General features: G+C 39.8%; 1 protein-coding gene across 1 annotated transcript; it reads right to left on the minus strand.

The window, feature by feature from the left end:
- Window positions 1-7,045: 7,045 nt before the first annotated feature.
- LOC146695965 (cationic amino acid transporter 2-like) lies at window positions 7,046-18,889 on the minus strand. The gene is made up of 12 exons (XM_085478467.1): window positions 18,879-18,889; window positions 18,385-18,749; window positions 17,815-17,970; window positions 17,547-17,712; window positions 16,206-16,336; window positions 14,679-14,901; window positions 13,577-13,713; window positions 11,244-11,346; window positions 8,219-8,343; window positions 7,853-8,019; window positions 7,345-7,453; window positions 7,046-7,196 (listed from the first exon to the last, which is right to left on the minus strand). Exons 1-12 carry the CDS (start codon window positions 18,887-18,889, stop codon window positions 7,075-7,077), a joined length of 1,815 nt encoding a protein of 604 aa, XP_085334593.1. The 3' UTR covers window positions 7,046-7,074.
- Between the last annotated feature and the right edge of the window lie 1,255 nt (window positions 18,890-20,144).

Genomic DNA, 20,144 nt, shown 5'->3' on the forward strand with positions numbered 1-20,144 from the left:
TCACTTATAAAACCAAAGGACCATGCTCTAAGGTACCTCTTTAGAATAAAGCACAAAATGGTAGGCTTTTATTTATTATACTGAGAAATAAGGTTGTGAAAGAGCTCAGAAAGGCCATGGCAGAATTTATTATTCATGTCAACTGCAAAGCAAAAGGGAAATGCTTAAGAAGTTTGTCAGAATTAACAGGGAAAAACAATTCAATTTATAAATCCATAGAACTAAATACATGCTGGAGATATGGGCTAGACTGGTGATCTGGCATGCTGGGCACTTTTCATTTTTGGGCCAATGGGCCGGCCTGAAGGGTTGCTGCGCATTCGTTTATTTTCATAACTGAAGCTGCACTGCCCAGTCAGATCTCTTAACGGGAGTGGGCCCTCCATTACCTCATGCAGCTTGTAGAAAAAGTGTGCAGAATTAAAACTGTGCAGAAAAGTACTGGAATCAGTACTCATCACCAGGCAGAATACTTGGTTTAATGTGTTTTGCATGTTTATTTTGTTGATTTTAGTGGTTTAGGTTTTCTGCTTGTTTTATTTCATTTTTTCTTTGTATAAAAAATTGATTGGTATGTTTACCCTGCTAGATTTAATTATTGAATAATTTGGCTTTCTGAGTAGCATGACAAAAGGCTGCAAGAACTAACTAGGACATTTTGGTGGCTGTAATTTGGAGCTTCAGGCCTGAAATACAAGTAACATAAGAGAGACGAGCACAATGGACACCAGAAAGACACCAGAGCGGTATGCCAGAGGATCAGCTGTGCTGCCATGGCTGCCGACTAGAAAAAGAGGTCCAAAGCTTCAGCCAGCTCTTGATTAACCTGTTCTGTCTACTTGCACTGCAACTAGTGTCAGGACAACAAGAGTTGCAAAGGGCCATTCCAGATAATTGGAATACTTTTAAAATATTTTTTCCTAAGGTTGGGTTTGAAAGCATTCAACTGTTTTTGTTGGCTTTTGTCGCTTCTTTTTTATTTGAAGGTACTTCTGTTTTAATTGGTTATTCTTTTATTTACTGTGGGGTAAATGAAATACATTTTTTCCTAAAACATACCAAAAATCAGGCTGCACTCACACTAGTCACAGATATTTAATCTGTTACAATGACTTTGATGTGTTTTTATTGGACCTGCAATGCCCGTGTTTCATAACCGTGTTGTTTTGTACAGACTGTAGAAACATGGACAAACTAGTCCATGTTTCTACTTCACTACGGAGGTTGAAAAATATAAAAGCTTACCAGCCTGAAAGTGACATTAATAGGACTGGTGTCCACTCATTTTCTCCCTCTGCTGAAGAGATGATCCACATGTCTTTATTAAGGATTTCAGCAATTCTGAAGTCAAATTAATTAGCAATAATCCTGAAGACTGGCTACAGCAACGTCCAATTTGGTGACAGAGCCAATGCACAACAAATTACATAGACTTCACTTGTATTTTAATCACATGAATATGGATAATTATCTTCCTTTGTGCAGCACTTTTATAACTAAAGTAAAAAAGAAAAAAACTCCCTTCACTCAAGAAACCCCCCCACCCCCCCACGACTATAGCAAGCACACTTTTATAAAACTGTGTTTAATAGATGTTTCCATTACATTTTTTGTGTGTTCAAAACATATGTATTAGCAAAGTTATGGTATATTATGGGAAACAGAATAATTTACATGTTGTTTTGTACCACTTTCCAGTCATCCCGATAAGTGACATGGCTGCAAAGGAAGCATTAAGGAATTTAAGCAGATGTTATTATGGTGGCCATGCTGGTGTGTCTGGGTCACTTCCCTCAATTAGAGAGTTACAAGTGGACTACTCAACCATAAGCCTGGTTTTACACTTGTTTAATCCAGCAAAAAGGAGATAACTAATACTAAATACACAAACTAGTCTGACCACAGTGTGTTCGATCCACAAAAACATATATGCTGTAATGTACTCACACGTTTTCTTACTGACCACTCAAAGCAAGGCTGGACTGGGACAAAAAATCGGCCCAGGCATTTTGACTAGAGACCGGCCCACCAGGATAAAGATTGAAAATGTGACGTCATTCAGGGGTAAAACCGCAAAGGATTCTGGGAACTTGTGGCAAGAGGTACTAGCGCACGCAGGCTTTCAATTGAACTCAGTTACACAGCGATTAAAAAGAAACACAAAAAATGGCAAGAAGCTGTTGTATTATTAACTGCAACAGCCGGTCGCATGACAGCCACGGGAAGCCGATCGTTTTTTTTTTATCGGATTACGTCGTTGAAGAGAAATTTTTTTAAGCCATGTTTCCGAAGTAAGAGCCGACGACAGATGGTCTGGATATACCAAATATAACGTCCCAGAACACTCCAGCTCACATGTTAGTCTGCTCCAAGCATTCCCACAAAGGTCAGAGTTTTTTAGTCGTTAATGCGTCATTTTTCTTAACATAATTGGTGATATAGGTTACAAGCAAGTCTGGCGCTGAACAGAAATTGTCGCGCTATGATCCTTTGTTTATTGTGCATAAATAGTGAATTGTCCTGACACAATATTGCGTTTCACTCCTGTTATTACCATGGTACATTGACAAAAACATATACTTTTATTCACAGGATAAAACAGTTGTTTTGTATCACTAATTGTCCAGTACGATTACAGCATACAATATTATTGTCACTGCTACATTTCTGTGATGAACCAGAAATTATTTCCACTACTAATTAATTACCGTTGAGCTCAAAGGTCCTATTAATAAACGGTTAACGAATGTGTATTTATGACGACGATTTGTGAGACTGGTAAACTTATGATACGTACGATGGTCTTTCGTTCTACACGGTGCGTTTCAAGGTCCTGTACCCATCCGTCGGTAAACTGTACCTGGGCTTGTTGCAGTGACCTGAAGTTACTAAACTTCATGAGTGTATGCACTCACTCCAAGAACCGTATAATTATAAATCTGAGCGTGGTGAAAGTTGGGCAGCACGCTAACGTCTTTTGTCCCTCTGCGTGCTCGTAAGGGTAACCCTTTCACACCTTTGATTTTTTCCTCGTATCTTTTCTTTGTCTTTTCGTCGAGTCTGTCTTTGTACGGACCGGCATTGTTCTCCTTTTGTTTTGTACATACCTTTTTTGTGCGGCAAAGAAAAAACAAGAATTTATTGGAATCGAAGAATGAACGTTTTGCGGTGCTGCAAATGCTTGCATTTGATGCGGTACTTGGATTGTTTTGCCACGAGTTCCCGGCATGCAATGCGCGAAAATCACGTGATTGCTAAACAAGGGGGCGGGTGCATTCAGCCTCCTCGGCTGTAATTGGTCCAGCCCAGAGTCGATCATGACCAATTGGCCAATCCAACACCTTTCATTATATATACCCTTCCTAAAAACAAAAAAACAAAAACATCGGCCCATAAAAACAAAAAATCGCCAGCGGCCCACCGGGCAAATGCCCGGTATGCCCAATGGCCAGTCCAGCTATGACTCAAAGTACTAGTTACATTTACCCATACATTCATTCATACTGTGCACTGTAAACCAAATCTGCCAGTCTGTACATGTAAATGTGCTGATTTGAGCTGCCCTCAAAAACAGAGTGTTCCTCTCTGCTGCCATTTTCAACCAACTGTGTCAAAAACATGAATGCATTTCCCTTCCATGATAAAGCAATGCCCTCTACAGGAAAAGCAACAGTACCTCATCCTTCTCTCTGTCCTTCTACTTACAATCCGCTTAGATTTTACACACACACCTCCGATTTAGATGAATAGAGCCATCATTGCAGCAGAAAACCTTTTTTTAAATTGCAAATTAGTAGTTTGTGGCCTCAAAAACATTGAGTTACAACAGTGTCCAATATAGTCAATGTTAATCCTGTTCACATCTTTTAAAGATTGCTTCATTTGCCAACTACCAAGTTACTTCAAGTATTACAGGAGATGTTAGTCCTAGCAAATGAGCCTGCATACATTTAAATCACCATGCGTTGGCTGTTATTTTCATTAGAGTCTACAATAAAACAGTATCCCCATGATGAGTAGCCAGAGTCCGTCCATTCCTCCTGTAATACTCCTGCAGTAATTCCAGGCTGACTGCAGCCACAGAGATGACACCTTAACCCGAGAAGTGACTTGGTAATACAGACAAGACATCATTTGCTTCGAGGCTTTTACCTTGAAGGAAAGAAAACATATTTTGAAAATAACCCTTCACTCTAGTTTCTGCCTCTAAGTGGTAAATGTAAGACCTTTATACGAGTCTCGAGATGGAAATGATTTGCAAAACACATGCTGTTTCTGCTTTCAAATGATGTACTTGAAGTTACAGAGCACCTTAATGGTTTTCGGGAAATGCCACTTTTGTGTTGGAGTGCTGTGAAATGTGTACGCGCTTCTTGTTAAAGGATAACCTTCTCTCCTCGCTCCTGCGCATTAGAGGAAAAATGTGTGTTGCCTATAGCTGTGTCGGCACATCGGGGGAATGTCGCACGCATGTGTGTGTGAGAGTCTGCTCTGATAGCGTGTCAGACTGAATTAGCCTCCGTTTGGCGTGAGCCTGGCACACACTGCTGCCTGCCCTCTGCCCACCACCCCACATATGTGGCCCAGATTAGAATTAATAACCAGCACTGCCAATCATGCTTTAATCACAATAGCTTTGCATTTAGGGGGCAGTGGGAGGTCACAGACATCTGGGCTTTAGGATGGCCAATCTGGAGCAGCTAATAAGGCAAGTTTGCACAAGTGTGTGTGTCGGTGCTCCCCTGATGGACTCATTTTGAGTGTTGGTGGTGGCAGCTGCTCAGGTGAGCCCCAGAGACTGACAGGAGGACTGCAGGGTGTTTTAAAGTGCAGAACCAAAAAAAACAACAACACACCAGCTGGAAAATATAAGACAGATTAGTGTATAAACTTTATGTTTTTGTCTATCTGAATGGATCAGTATTATGAGTAATATGTGGACCAATGACAGGACATCAGTTAGCGCAAAAGACCAGCATTGTTATTAGCAGCCAGTAATATTATGTACATACAGCATTCTCAAGTCCAAATGTCATGGGAGGTATTTCACTTCCAACATTATTTAATTGACCTTTCCTAGATGACGGTCCTTCGGACGGAGGATAGCATCTGGGAGCAGACAGGTAATCTGTACAGATGGAAGGATTTAGAACACTTAAGGCCCATCAGAGGCCAAGAAGTTTCTTCAAAACGGCTTCTTGAAAAAGCACTACATACCATAGACTGTATGTAAAGATTGTTGTAGCCCCTATGGCACAACCCTCTATTTTCAGACTCGGACTTCAAAGCCTTAGTGACAGAGTTTTGACCAGTATTATGGAGTTGTGGAGTAAGTAGATGAGATTTAGATTAGTGGGTGCAGTGCAAGTTATCAGGTAATCCTGATATCAGCAAGCTGAATTCATAAACTGTATGGAGAGCAAAAAAATGCTATGCCAACTCCACTCAGTGGTCAATGGTGGAAGAACTCCTGAAAACAAAGTGAATATCGGGGCCAGTTGCATAAATTCATGAGCCAAGCTTCATGTAACAGTCGGTGAATATTTTAATTTGGATGTACAGTTTTGACATTTTCATTTTACTGTATTGAAGTTTTGTTTGATGCTTGAAAAGTTCTGTGGTGGATGGATAACAAAAGATCACTGTTCATCACCCATTTCCACTAAACAGATGGCACAGGTTTGCTCACTTCACTGTTATTTTGTATTAATGACACAGAGACCATCTCCCAACCTGGTAACACAAATCAACTCTTTACCCGGTAGGTTTAAATGTTTTGTTTGTTTTTAAAAAAAATAAAATAAAATAAAAATCGTGAACAGTGCAATAAAAGTGATTCACGGTTAGTCACGAACATACCACCAATGTTTCACCTCAATAAACAGCTATAGAGCAGTATAAGAAGGAATGTGTGGCTCTAAAGCCGTTTACAGATTCTTTGTAAGAAAACTGAAGAACGTCATGAAGAACTTCACATGTATAAATCTGACTTTTTCTGAATACCATAGACCTGCCATCAGCTGCACACTTTTGACCACATTCATGTGACTTCATGACGTTTGTGTATGAAGGGACGATATGTGTGCATAATAAAAGGGCCTCATAGATTGCTCAGTCTCAGGCTACACTAATATGGGTCATAACTAATAACTGGTTGTGCCACCACTGCCACCAACTTCAATTAAGTATTTGTAATAACTAAGAGCTACAAATGAGAGAGAGGGAATATAATAATAATAATAATAATAATAATAATAATAATAATAATAAATTGTACAGCGCTTTGAAAAGCGCTGTACAATTCCACTATTCATTCACACACTGGTGGAATGAATAGTGAAGAAAATTATGTCATGAATGAATGAAAAGCAGTTTGGTCTTTGGAGTATTCAAGGTGTCCCAAAGTTTTCCAATCGAAATTTGATTAGTCTAGCACCGTGAGTGCACAGAACACGTCGTCATTTTAATTTGGCTCAAAGAAAAACCTTGCAGAACGTCTTGAGAGCATTTTTGATATCCCCCCCCCCCACACCCTCAATACAATTACTGCCATTGTAAATAAAAGGTAAGGTGTACTTTATTTTAATCAGCCATTATGGTACCAAGTGCTGAGGAAATGAAGTGTTTCAGGTTCTTCTGCACTCCCACAGTGACAAAATAAAAATACAGATTAATAGTAATTAAGTATAACCTAACGGGAAACCATAATTTCTTCACTTGAACCAAGTTTATTTAGGTACATTTAGTTTACTTTTTTATTTTTATTTTTTTAAACAAATTTACTCCCCCCCCCAACTTCAGAAACATACATCAATATTTAAAAAGTGAAATATTAACTCAGAAATACTAACATTAAACAACAATAGCCAAGATTGCATAACACAGATTGACTGATCAAACCAAAACATAGAACTGCAACATTTGTTGCCATGGTAATATTTAGTTCAGGCAGTTGTTAGCTAAACATTATGCATCAAAGGACACATACCAGCTTTATGTTAGTCAGGGTAAAATTCCAAAATAGGATTTTAAGGTGATTTCTTGATCATCTTAAATATGCTGTGGAACACAGCATCAAGCAGCACAATCCACAACATTACTGCTTATGTTATTGCTACTAAGCTGATCATGAGCTTCTTGGAGTCTTTGTTTCTGGACACTATGACGAACTCCATAGCCAAAGTATACGATCAGACCTGAGAAAAGGGGATAGCATGCCATGAACTTACTGTCTTTATTCCTTAATACATCTATATGCTCTCTACAATGATGCAAACCTGGAAGAATAAAAGCATTTGATAGCAATCCTAGTTACCTGAAATGGCTGAAAATGCACGCTCTTACCAATTGCCATCCAAACAGCATAGCTGACCCAGGTTTCTCCTTCCAGTTGAACCATCAAGTAGGTATTAATGAAGACACTTAAAACTGGAATTACAGGTACACAGGGAACCTGCAGAAGGATATGAACCCATGACTGATTTATGCATGTCATTTTGACTTTAGAAGTTACACTTTTTCATTGTTTTTCCTAAGTAAAAAGGCCAAGTGTTTTCTTTTTCAAGCAGGGACAGACAGTACCAGTACTCTCCTTACTATTCCTTCTTTTTGGAGTTTAACAAGAAGAAGAAAAAAAATGTCAGCCAGCATTTGCCCACTGGTTGCCCTCCCTTTAGTAAACATGCCGTACATTTATTTGCTATAAACTTTCTGTGCCCTGCAACAGACCCTTAGTGAGGCCCAGCAACTGACCCCCAAATAAGCTGTATTCAATGAAAATCAATAGAAGCAGACTTTCAAGAAGCATGAAATCCTACATTTGGAACCAAGCGCCCAACACCATCTGCTTTACCATGAAAGAAGCTTTAGTCCTGCTCTGTGGCTGCCTCCAGATGATAACAACGGCAAGGACCAATGTCAGCACGAGGACAGAGACGAGGAGCACGCTCCATAGTTCCCGTCTGCTGAGTGAGTACAAGGCCTCAGACAGGAGCACGGTTAAAACGATTACCAGGAACACTGGGGAGAGGTCGGAGCTGTCAGAAAACATAATACTAGGATTTTGTTTCATTTCTGCATTCTTAATAGCAAAAATTATTTTTAATGAATAGTGTTAGCAGTATCTGCTCAAGATACAAAGTATCAAAGTGAAGCAGCTGTCAGGAGCCTCAGCAAATCAGGTGGGGTGTGTGTGGCGGGGTGATAAAGGATGACTCACAGATAATGATGGTGAGAATGGTGACATTTTTAGAGGTGCGGTGGGTAGCTCGAAATGGAGGCCTGAGCACATCCCTTATTGAGAATGGCTCCAGTCTGAGGACAAAACCAGCATTATCTTTGTACCTGAAACAAACAAACAAAAACAGTCAGGCTTACATCTAATCTGGAACTCTTGTTTGACCAAGTCATTTGCAGTAGAACATACACATGCCAAATGTTTAAAACAGACATTTTACCTTTTCATGAAAAAAAAAAAAAAAAAAAGGCTTATTTTGAATTTGATAGCAGCAACACCTCAAGATTCGGGACAATGCCCTGTTTACAACGGTACACAGTTGTAAACAGAGCATTTGGGAAAACACCTGGGAATTATAGATAACAGTTGCTTGACTTTTGGAAGAGGAACATGGTCACATTCTTCTTGTATTTTTAATGTCAAAGTTGACTGCATGGTGGGCATTTCAGCACACTAGTACTATGAATCTGTGTTGTTGCAATAGCTGCAGTTAAGCATCATCTTGATTAAAAAAAAAAAAAACAACATCTTGCTGAAAAGCATGTGTCGTGCTCAAAAAAAAAAAAAAAAAAAAAAAAAAAAAAAAAAAAAAGCTGTACATACACTCATGAGTAGGGATGGGTACCGGTGTCCGGTGCCATGATGGCACCGGTTCTGACATAAACTGTAGTAACCAGACCGAAAAGCAGCACACATTTCGGTGCTTTATTTTGGTGCTTTTTTTTCCTGAGCTGTGATACACTTTAGATTCTAGCCTTCTAAGTTTCCGAGGATAGTAGGCGGGTCCAGGTACGTATGTTCTTTTAGAGCAGAGCTACAGATTAAAAATGCCCAAGGTGAAGTGTTCAAAAGTCTGGCTTTACTTCACAGCAAAATATGCAAACTCAGCAGCCTGCAACAAGTGCTTTAAGCTGATACTGTGATCTGGGGCCTGGATCTCCTCCATACCTGCTTCATACCCTGGAGGACGGGGCTATGGCTCCCCACACTCCCTAGCAGATCGTTACATGGAGAAACCTTTGGAATACAAGCATGCTGATCCACACAGGTGTACACACGGGTGTTCACAGACACCTTTCTTGGCTGCTGCCTCAAAGCACATTGTACGCTGTCTATCTTGCGTGCTGCACAATATCGTTTATTATCTAGTATCTACTGATATCTACTGCTAGCTAGTTTATTGTGATGGTGCCTTTTTTTTTTTATTATGTTGCTCTTTGTTGTTTGCTTTCTCTTCTGTTTTTTTTCTCCATACAGGTGACCCAGGTGTTTTGTTTGTTTTTCTTTTTTTTTTTTCCTCTTTCTTCCCCCCCCTTCTCACCGTCTCTTCTCCCCTTTGGTTTTCTCTCTCCCTCTCTTTCTTTCTACCTGTCCTATCCCCCAGTCATGTCTGTCCCGTTTGTAGCAACTGAAAATAAAATAAATTCATAATTATAATAAAGGTCAATCAAATGGACCAATATGGCAAGGCCATGATGATCCACTTGGTAAAATAAATCCACTTGGCATCTTTCTTGGCCTTAAGACAACAATTCTGATGGCTAAAGATCCAAACGGGACGCAAAAAAAAAAAAAAAAAAAAAAAAAAAAAAAAAAGTGATACTGTGCAAAGGAGGCAACACCTCGAATCTGATGAAACACCTGGCGACGCATAGCGTTTTTTTTAAAAGCCGAGAAATGCGCCGTATTTGATGGCAGCAGCTGTTCTTCTCTGCGTGAGTAGCTTAATGTTGTTCGTGTGTAATTTACGTTGAGTAGACTAACCACGTCATTACATTAATGCATTTAAGGTGAACTAGCAAACATCATCGTAGTTACATGCGGCTGTCTTCTTGTTTGATGGCAGATACTCCCTTCACCCTGGCCAAAAAGGCTAAAATGACCAAAGAAAAAGTGGAAAACAGTTAAACATGAGAGGTTTTTGGACAAAGTTTGTGTTTTTTTTTTTTTTCCATTGATTAAGCACTGCTTCCAGCCAAGAGTGATACCATATATGCCCCATAGCTGCAGAAAAGGCTAACATTGTTATCTTTTTACAAAAAAACAAAAACAAAAACCAGCTGAACATGAGGTTTTTGGACCAATTTTGTGTTCTCCATTCTTTAAGCACCGGTTTGAGCACCGTTTCAGCACCGGCACCGTTTCAAAAGTACCGATTTGGCACCGGTATCGGATAAAACCTAAACGATACCCATCCCTACTCATGAGTGTATCTTGTTAATCTGGGGTTATATATCAGTTACTTTCAACGGCTCTCTCTTCAGGATAGAATGATTGTACAACATGCATATATAATCAAATGATTGGGATGAATAAAATACCATAAACCATTAAATATCAGTGTATACATTTTATAGGTTATCTGTGTTTTAATGTGATTAAAATAAAGGTGTATTAGATTTGCAAATCATTAGTACCATGAAGTTCTGCCTAAAGTTTGTGAGCTCACATAAATTAATTTGTATATATGTACTTAGCATTTTGTCCCAATGCTATTTTGCACCAAGTTTAAAGTTTGCATTGTATAAATGCTGTAAATGTTCTTCCAGTGATGTAGGATACATCATCTATTAACTAAACTCAAGACGATAAGTCAAAACAGTAGTTGATCCATTCTAAAGATATTGGACAGGATGGGCTTTGGGTGCTCGAAGCATAAAAGCACTATCCATCCATTCACCCATTTGCTTCCGCTTATCCTTTTCAGGGTCACGGGGGATGCTGGAACCTATCCCAGCTGTCATAGGGCGAGAGGCGGGGTACACCCTGGACAGGTCGCCAGTCTGTCGCAGGGCTAACACACAGGGACAGACAACCATTCGCACTCTCATTCACACCTATGGGCAATTTAGATTTTTCAGTTAACCTGGGGATAAAAGCACTATGCATGTACAAATTGATTTGCAATCTTTATTCTACTGGCTAGTTTGTTTTGGTTTTTTTACAAGAATATATTGTTTTTTTAGTGAACAGTAGCATATGTTAATTTGTTAGGCTGAGTACTAACCTTAATATAAGAAGGCATACTGCAACAAGAGTGTATGCAAAAATGGTCCCAATAGAGCTCATGTCCACCAGTGCCTTGAGGTCAAATAAAAGGACCATGAAAGCTGCAAAAAGAGCAACACACACCCAACTACAGATGACACAAAAGTCTACAATTTAACACTTCCCATACAGAAAAGAAATAGTAAAAACTTATATGTGATTACTCATGAAAGTGGCCACTTTCATGAGTAAATCATATAAGGCTTACATGATTTACTCATGAAAGTGGCCACTTTCGCATTACTTTCATACATTGTTTTAGTAAGTATCCAAAACATACAAGTTTCATTATATAATTTTTCAAGGGATCTTATATCTGTTTTCACACTTATATGCTTTTCATACAAGTTTCACACAAGACAGATACAAACTTTATAAGATTTATATATATCTTTTCCATATGGGTTATCAAAAATGTTTAGACACATATATCAATCACCTGGATCACCTGCTGAGAAAGAAAAAAGAAAACAAGCAGAAGAGAACAAGAGTAATAGAATAAACAGCATCACAATGATATATGGGAATATGACAGTAAATACTAAATATTAAACATTATTGTGCAGCACATAAGATGAACAGAACACAGTGTGCTTTGAGGTAGGAGCCAAAAAGGGTGTAGTTTGTGGGTGTGAGCACCCGTGTGTACACCTGTGAGCATGGATGTGCTTGTTTTTTTAAAAGGTTCCTTCATGTAATGATCTGCTAGAGGGTGTGTGTGTGTGTGGGGGGGGGGGGGGGGGGGGGCACACAACACAAGAGACCAAGGAAGACCAACAGAGGGGCAGCCGCGCCACTGTCCCAGTAAGAGCTGAGGAGAGTCCCAGATGAGGGCTCACTCAGCAGCCGCGGAGCAGAAGCCAGGGGGAGTTGCAGTGACGCGCCCATGAGCTCGCCGGCCCCCAGCTGTGCCTGAGTGACCGAGCCCCAGGCCGAGAGGCCGGGGGCACCCCACCTCCGAAGGGGCCCAAGCGAGCCCCAGGCTCCAGGCCCCGATAAGCGGCCGCCAAGGAGTGAGCCGGTGTGTACCTGGACGCCCATCCCCGGACACAAAGAACCACCAACGCACCGATGTCTGAGGGAGTCCGCCACTGGCAGGGGAAGTGGTGGTGGGGGGAGATAGGCCTCCAAACCTTGGAGGGCCTGAGATGTCCCCAGAGAGGTGGCGTCTGATACCCAACCTGACATATAGACACAGACATACAGGCACACACAGATACAAACATCCATTCCCACCCTCATGCTCTCATATGCACTTACTCCACACTCAACCAACGTGGAGACAGACATAAAGAGACGCTGTACACACGATCACACTCCCCAAGCGTACTCTACGAACCGGGTCTAGGTACCCTTGCCCCTGGAGGGGGGAACTGCACCCAGACCCAGGTGGTGTTACCCTTTTCCCTGCGGTGGGGGGAGGCAGACCGTCCCGACTCCGCAGCAGCAGGGAGGCCCCACATTCCAGACCCCAGTCGGACGGCCAACTCCAGGTGATTGATATATGCATTTTTTTTTAGCTGCCCATTCTGTTGGTTTTTGTTTTTTGCCCTTCTCCCCCGTCCCTCTTCTCAGCTGTTTCTCTTTCCCTCTTTCTTTCTCCCCTTCTTTCCTCCAGTCAAGTCTGTCCCGTATTCAGTAAGTGAAAATAAAATAAACAATAAAAGGTGAATCAAATGGACCATTACGGCAAGGCTGGGATGGTCAATTTGGTAAAGTAAATCCGTTGGGCATCTTTCTTCGCCTTTAGACAACAATTCTGATGCAAAAGAGCCAAACGGGACAGGCAAAAAAAAAAAAAAAAAAAAAAAAAAAAAAAAAAAAAATGTTTAGACACTAATTTGCTTTGACATTTTGTCAAGGAGCAACAGAAAGACCCTGTGTGCAGAACTAGAGGCATCAATGACAACTACAACATTAAATAAGATAAAGCCTCAAACGAATAAAGCAGAAGAGGGTGTAAAGCAGCTTTACAAATTCAGAAAAAGTGAGAAGGTAACAGAAAATCTATGTTAGTCCCAAAAGTTTGATTCTGTCCATCTGGACGTAACGTTTTCAGTGGGAGATTTATTTACCTGGACAATTGAGCATGCATCAAGACACTATGTTAGATTTACTGGTTGGAACCATTTGAATGCTTATGTCAGTAGCCTCCACCTACAAAATAATTCCAGTTTTGGGTGTTGACATATTGTTGCCCCTCTGCTGCACCTGTTTTTGATTTTGTGAACACCAAAAAAGTTGAAATTGGTTAATAACCTATTTGCTAGGGGTTAAAAAGAGCTGCCTTACCAGCCACAGCTCCTGAGGACAATGTAGCCAAGACAGGACTTTGCCTGGAACTCATGTAGCTGAGTGGCTTGAAGAGCAGGCCGTCTCTGGCCATGGCATACAGCACCCGTGGCATTGGCAACATCACTCCCAGCAAACTGTGAATGACGTATCAACTGCATTTTAAACGTGAAATTACAGGTACAGCAAGTTGCACATCACAGACTTCACAGATGAGCCATAACTACAACAAAGAATGAGATGTAGTTTTATATGCCGTTTATTTGGCTTTGGTAGCACAAACACATACAGGATAGACAAGCAAAGCCACTTATAACAAGAGCTGAACTATGATTTCTGACAATAAGGAGAGCTTCTTTCTACCATTCTTTTTACTTTGTTGCCTATAAGATGGTTAGTACTGGACTCTGGATATTTTCCATCATCATGTTGTACTGAAGTTGAATTATTTTCATTTTTGACAACTAATAAGCCAAATAATGGCTTATTAGATTATGTTCATGGAGCTGCAGCCTTAAGCAGTCTGCTATTCCTCTGGTAACTCCAGTCATTGAAATTGACTTCGCAGGTAGTTGTGGCATTTGTGCATGTGAATGAATTAACATGCATCTCGTTCGACAACTTCTCCAGTTTCTGTGATTTAAATTCTAGTATTTAAACAGTCCATTACTTAGCTCTATTTATCATGTGTGTGTGTGGAACTTGGCATACTATGTATTTAGTTTCACATACGATATATACTACACCAAATCTCTGTATAGCTTACAAGGCAATATATTAATCATGATTAGTACTAGTCAGCCTGAGCAAATGGGGTCAAGTATTCCACTGCTTTGAAGTCATTACAGGCTACATCATCACAGATTGCCCTTGCTGCTTTTAGAAAAATGGTCAAATTTCAACACCCCCTGATGCCAGTGAGGGGCAAAGAACCTTTTTTTTTCTTCAGGTAAATCAGGCAATTGTGCACAACAATTTAACAAAAAGAAAGAAAAGATTTCTGTAGCACTAAAGTAAATTTAAGCATGCAGTTTTAACAATTGTGTAAATGAATTTGGCAATTGGAACTGACTCAGTGTTTTACAGGTGTACAAATCATTACCTTGTTGACAGTGCACAAAGGGATCCTACAGCAACAGCATACTTTGCAGGCTCCCAGCCAATGTACTCAAAGGCCACAGGTAATGGACTGTGAGCGTCAAGCAGATAGTAGGGCATCATAAGTGTCAGGGAAGCCGACACGCCAAAAAAAGCCACGAAGCAAATAAGCAGGGATACCACAATCCCAAGAGGTATGGCTTTCTGTGGGTTCTGCACCTCCTCTCCTAGAAAAGCAGATGAATTAGACGTACACTTCCTGATTCAGCAAACAATCTAATAATGAAATGATCTACACACAGATGAGCCAAAACAATCAAATAAACAGACCAACAGATTATTTTGCAACAAAAGCACAAACACTATACTGACAAAAGTACTGAGTCACTTGCACATTACACCTACAGGAAATTTATGACATCCTATTCTAGGCCTACAGGCATTAATATAGAGTTGGTCTCCTAAAACGGCGCCGCAACAGAGAAGGGCCTTTTCCAAACTGTTCCCACAAAGACTTCCCTTCCCTGGAACTAAGCGCCTGGGCCAAACACAGACAGTCTTATAGCTTTATCCAACCTCCAAAGCTTAAGAGTTAGTACAATGGAGGCAACATTCTCCTGGCAGTCATCAAAACTAGATTTGTCCACGAGATTTCCAGATAGCAAAGTGTGTGGAGTGATTTTTATTATAATTTTATTTTATTATTCTTGTTGCATGTTGAAGCTCTACTTGGAAGCTTGTTAAGATCCAACCATGCAAAATATGATTTTTTGCCATCTTTCAAGTGGTCTTAAACTTTTGCTAGGGATTTGTATTTATTTATTTTTTTCAATATACATGTGTGTACACACACACACACACACACACACACACACACACACTAGCTATGTTTTGATACCCATCTCTCTATCGTAGTTCTATTTCATCCGGTGCTATTCTCATTGAGATAGGATTTACGATCATCTCACAAATATCATCAAAGCACAGCTTTCTCCCCGTTTGTCTCCCATAGGGAACCATTTTAAAACAGCTCATAGAGTAAAAAGTAGGGTGTCGTCACACTGCAACCACATCACTATTATTAACTCTACAAACATGCAAATTGAGTATTCTGTAGTCCGGAAGTTGCTTCTGCTCACAGTGAATTTTCCCAACACAACAGTTTTCTCTTGGAAAGCATTTATTTCAGAACTTAAAGGCTGTTTTCTTTCCTTTGCTTCAACAACATATATCCTGATGTTTTCTGAAAATCCACCAGGTAGAAGAATAGGCATACTCAGAATTTACTCAGAAATTTCCTGCCAATTTGTAGCTAAGTTACTGTGGTTGTACTTTGCAATGCCACTTACATTTGAATGTGGAATATCCTGGATGGAAGAAATTTCACAAACTAAACTGAATAATTAAGAGATGTGACCCGGTACTTTTGTCCACATAGTGCATTACAGACTGGAATATAATAAACAACCTCACAGGGCAAAATGTTTGTGGCCAGATGAAAGGTAACAAAGTTAATCCTACTCAAGAGTACCAGTAGCAACAATGCAGTCAAATCCAAAGAAAGCATAGAAACAGGTTGCTGCCCCGGCCAAAGTTCCATCAAAACCAAAGGGGAAAAAGCCGCCAACACCAAAGTCAACAGTTTCATTCGGCTCAAGTTTCCTGCACAAAAGCAACAGTAGTTTCATGACATGATATCACAATGGAAATATCCACATTAATGATGTACATACTATCAGACAAATTGGTTTTCTGCTTGTATAAAAGTTATACATATGACTGAGCAATTTGAGAAATCTTAAATATACCATGAAACTATAAAGAGCACAAAGAGGGGGAAAAAAGTTGTGAATGAAATAAATCGGATTGTCTATTTAGATCAAGTCTCCTCACCATTTGGGATAAGCATTCTCACGTGGTGGCAGGCAGCTATGAATATACAGTACTGTGTAAAAGTCTCCATTACCCCATTCAAGCTACCTCTTCTTACTAAGCTCTTTAGATCTCCATTACCCCTCATTTCTTTATACTTTGCTCCCAAAGTAAGACTGGGCATCTTGTTTTTGTTTAAAGAAATAGTTCTCCTGTCTTCTTGAAGGTCTTTCAAAGTTTTTCTTTGGACACTGGTTGCTTTTTCAATAATTCCTGTCTATTCCTCGTACCTGACTATCTTCAGAGTTTTGTTGATCACTTAACACCAACCTATGAATCATCCAAGTGTGCAAAGGGCATGCAAGGAATGAACCAGAGCCAATGTTAAACTCCAGTATGCCAAAAATAAATACACAATAGAGGAAACTGGAGAACTTGAGAAACAAGGAAGAATTGGCAAGCCTAAACTATCAAACAAATTTAATATTGAACAAATATTTTATTTTAAGGGAAAAATGCTAACCATCTAACTAAGCCTATGAGAAAAGTGTGTAGTAATTAGTCTAGCAAGAGTTCCAAGAGTTTTGAAAAAAATATTATGTGGACTAACAAGATAGAAGTTACAAAATGTGTGGCATGACATTAAATCAGGCAGTTCATGCTTGGAAACCCTGTGTGAAGGCTGAATTAAGTTCTGCAAAGGAAAGTCGGCTGAAATTCTTCCACAGATCAAGACAGATCACCGGTTATTGTAAAAACTTGATTGTAGTACATATTGTCCCTGTTATCTTTCTCTAATATCAAAATTTGTTTGATGATCTGAAACATGCTGGTGTGACAAACATGAAACCACTAAGGGGGTAAATACTTTTTCACAGTACTGTGTCCAGCATAGTAAAAATTTTCAAATATAAACTGAAACCTAAAACTGACTTTTGCAGTACACGAAAAAAAAAAATCTATCAGAATGTGAATGAAAATTAGCATAAATAAAACTTACATAATTTCCCAAGTTGCATTTAGAACTGTCTTTTTACTGATGTGCCAGTTTTTGAGATCTCCTTTTATAAAGCCAGAAGTGATGATAAAAATCAACACAGTCACATTTACTGCTGTAAAAACAGTATTCACAATTGCAGACTCCTTCAGACCATATGCAAGCACCCCTGAAAACAGAGGGAAAGATATAAACAGATGTACTTTACCTTTAAGAATGTTTTTCCATCTATGATACAAATAATACTTCATGTCAAAATTGCAAATGTCACCAGCAAGCAACATAATCAGCGCAGCAGCAAAGAAGTCTGGGTATTCAGCCAAGCCAGGTGAGTCCATTGGTGTGTGTTCCCCTAGATGCTTAGCCATAACATTGTGTATCAGGTCATCAAATGCTCCAGTCCAGGCTTTGGCTATACTAGATGTTTCTAAGGAGAAGTTCAAAAAACAAGGCATGGAAGATAACTCCATTAATTGTTATTGTAGGGTCTTTACCAATATAAAAGGCCTCAATGTGACTGTTGTGATTTGACACTATACAAATAAAACTGAATAAAATCAGCTTTTACAAAACATTTGAGACTAAGGGTCATCTTGTGTAAAGAAGTAAATATCAAATTTTTTATATTAAATATGATCAAACTCCCTACAAATAGAATCAAATAAAAATAAATAAGTTCAGGCAGTGTCAGCTTTAACATTTGTCTGTTTTTTCACACTTTCTACCATAAACTACTGCAAAAACTGGATTTGATGCACAACTACATCACTTGGCATACTGCATTTATGTATTTTGTCAAATACATGGTAAAGATGTATAGTGCCCCCTGAATTCCACTTACCAATGAGATAGGACAGCAGCAGATTCCAGCCAGTCACAAATGCCCACACTTCTCCTATAGTCACATAGCTGTAAAGGTAGGCCGAGCCCATCTTTGGCACACGAGCACAAAGCTCAGCGTAGCACAATCCTGCAAAGACTGAAGCCACTGCAGCAACCAGGAAAGAGATGACGATACTAGGACCAGCCACTTCCCTCGCCACCTCCCCTGAGAGCACGTAAACCCCTGCTCCAAGCGTGCCGCCAACACCCAGGCCAATCAGATCCAGGCTGGTCAAGCATCGGCAGAAGTTGGACTGCTCACCTGCTGGCTCCAAAGGCTTCTTACGGGCCAGGGAACGGATGAACGCTAACACAGAACGTATTCTGAAATCAGTAGTACTGTGATTTAACAAAACAACCAACACCAGTCAAGGATTCAAGTATTATGTGGCCTCTCTGTGCCTGACTTTTTCTGGCTTGAAGTTATAATGAAAAGGCCAAAACAAACATTACCTGCTACTCATTTCACAGGTGCTTAGATCTGTTTCTGCTGTGTGGACTAGAAGAGGGGAGAAGAAAAAAAATCTCTTCTCTTTCCAGCTAACAGCCCTGCAGACTGCTGCAGCGGCACACCTGACATCAATTCAGCTAATCAGCATGAGGATGTTCAGGCCTCCTGTCTCACTGCTTCTATCAATGAATTGTCAACAGTATGAGGTATATATGCTGCATGTGATGGAAACACTTTAATATGCCTTGCACAGATAGAAATATGAATTTAATACTGTTTCTATTTCACAGTAGAGTGTAGATAATGCTGTTTCCAGAAACTGGGAATTGTTTGTAGTGAACAGACACATAACAGAAAGCCCCAGATGTGGCAGCTAACCAAATACCTCTTGGCCTTCACTTCAATATGTCTCACAGGGTTATATGACATGCCGGATGGTTTTTAATTTCCAGCATTGAACTATTCCATCAGAATTTATCTCTGATTTTCAAGCTGCTGGCAAAATCACAGTGTCCAAGCCTGAGCGGAGTTGGAGCCATGTTTTCCTGAGCCCATATAAACAGGTTAGCTACATAAATCCCCCAAAGTTTTTTGCTTCTGGTAATCCATCAGCTCTTGGAAATCATGTTGACATTTCCACTTCTCCAGCTCCAACTTTTTCCAGGATCCAGAAACTTTAGACAAAAAACTAAGACTGTACAAGATTCTTTCAGCAGTCCTGCAACAAATTGTGCTGGATCCATTTCAAGATGCAAATACTTTCATTGTTGTCATTGGGTTTTTTTCCCCTTTAAATCAGATGATTCATAAATGGTATCATCAGCAGCCTTAAATCCACCTTGAGCATAAAAGCCATGGCCTAAATCTATAACTAGCTACAGTGTCACAATGTCACTGTGATATTAATCTAGTAAAACATTTGTTTTCAGACTTAGAGCACTGCTACCACGAGGCCATTAATTTAAGGTCCATTAAGGGTCAGCATCAGATTGGGGAAAGAAAAACACAAAAACTGTGATTTCTATCATTAATCATATGTTAAGTTCTTCTCACTAATTAATAAGTGGATGCTGTGACATGGTTCAAGCAGAATACATCTTTGTTGTCAGTCAGCCGTTTAGCTTAGCTGGTGTCCACATTTAGTAAAACTGTAAAGAAGGAGTCTGATATGAGTCAGTGACGCTCACTTCTGTCCACTAGCAGCAATACTGAGGTCAGTTGTTATTATATACTGAACTTTTCTGTTGATAATCACTGCTGTTTGCCCA

Source organism: Copadichromis virginalis, linkage group LG13 (assembly GCF_057382275.1).
Source record: "Copadichromis virginalis isolate Kocher_CV1m ecotype Utaka linkage group LG13, C_Virginalis_male_GT1.1, whole genome shotgun sequence".
NCBI classification, from domain to species: Eukaryota; Metazoa; Chordata; class Actinopteri; order Cichliformes; family Cichlidae; genus Copadichromis; species Copadichromis virginalis.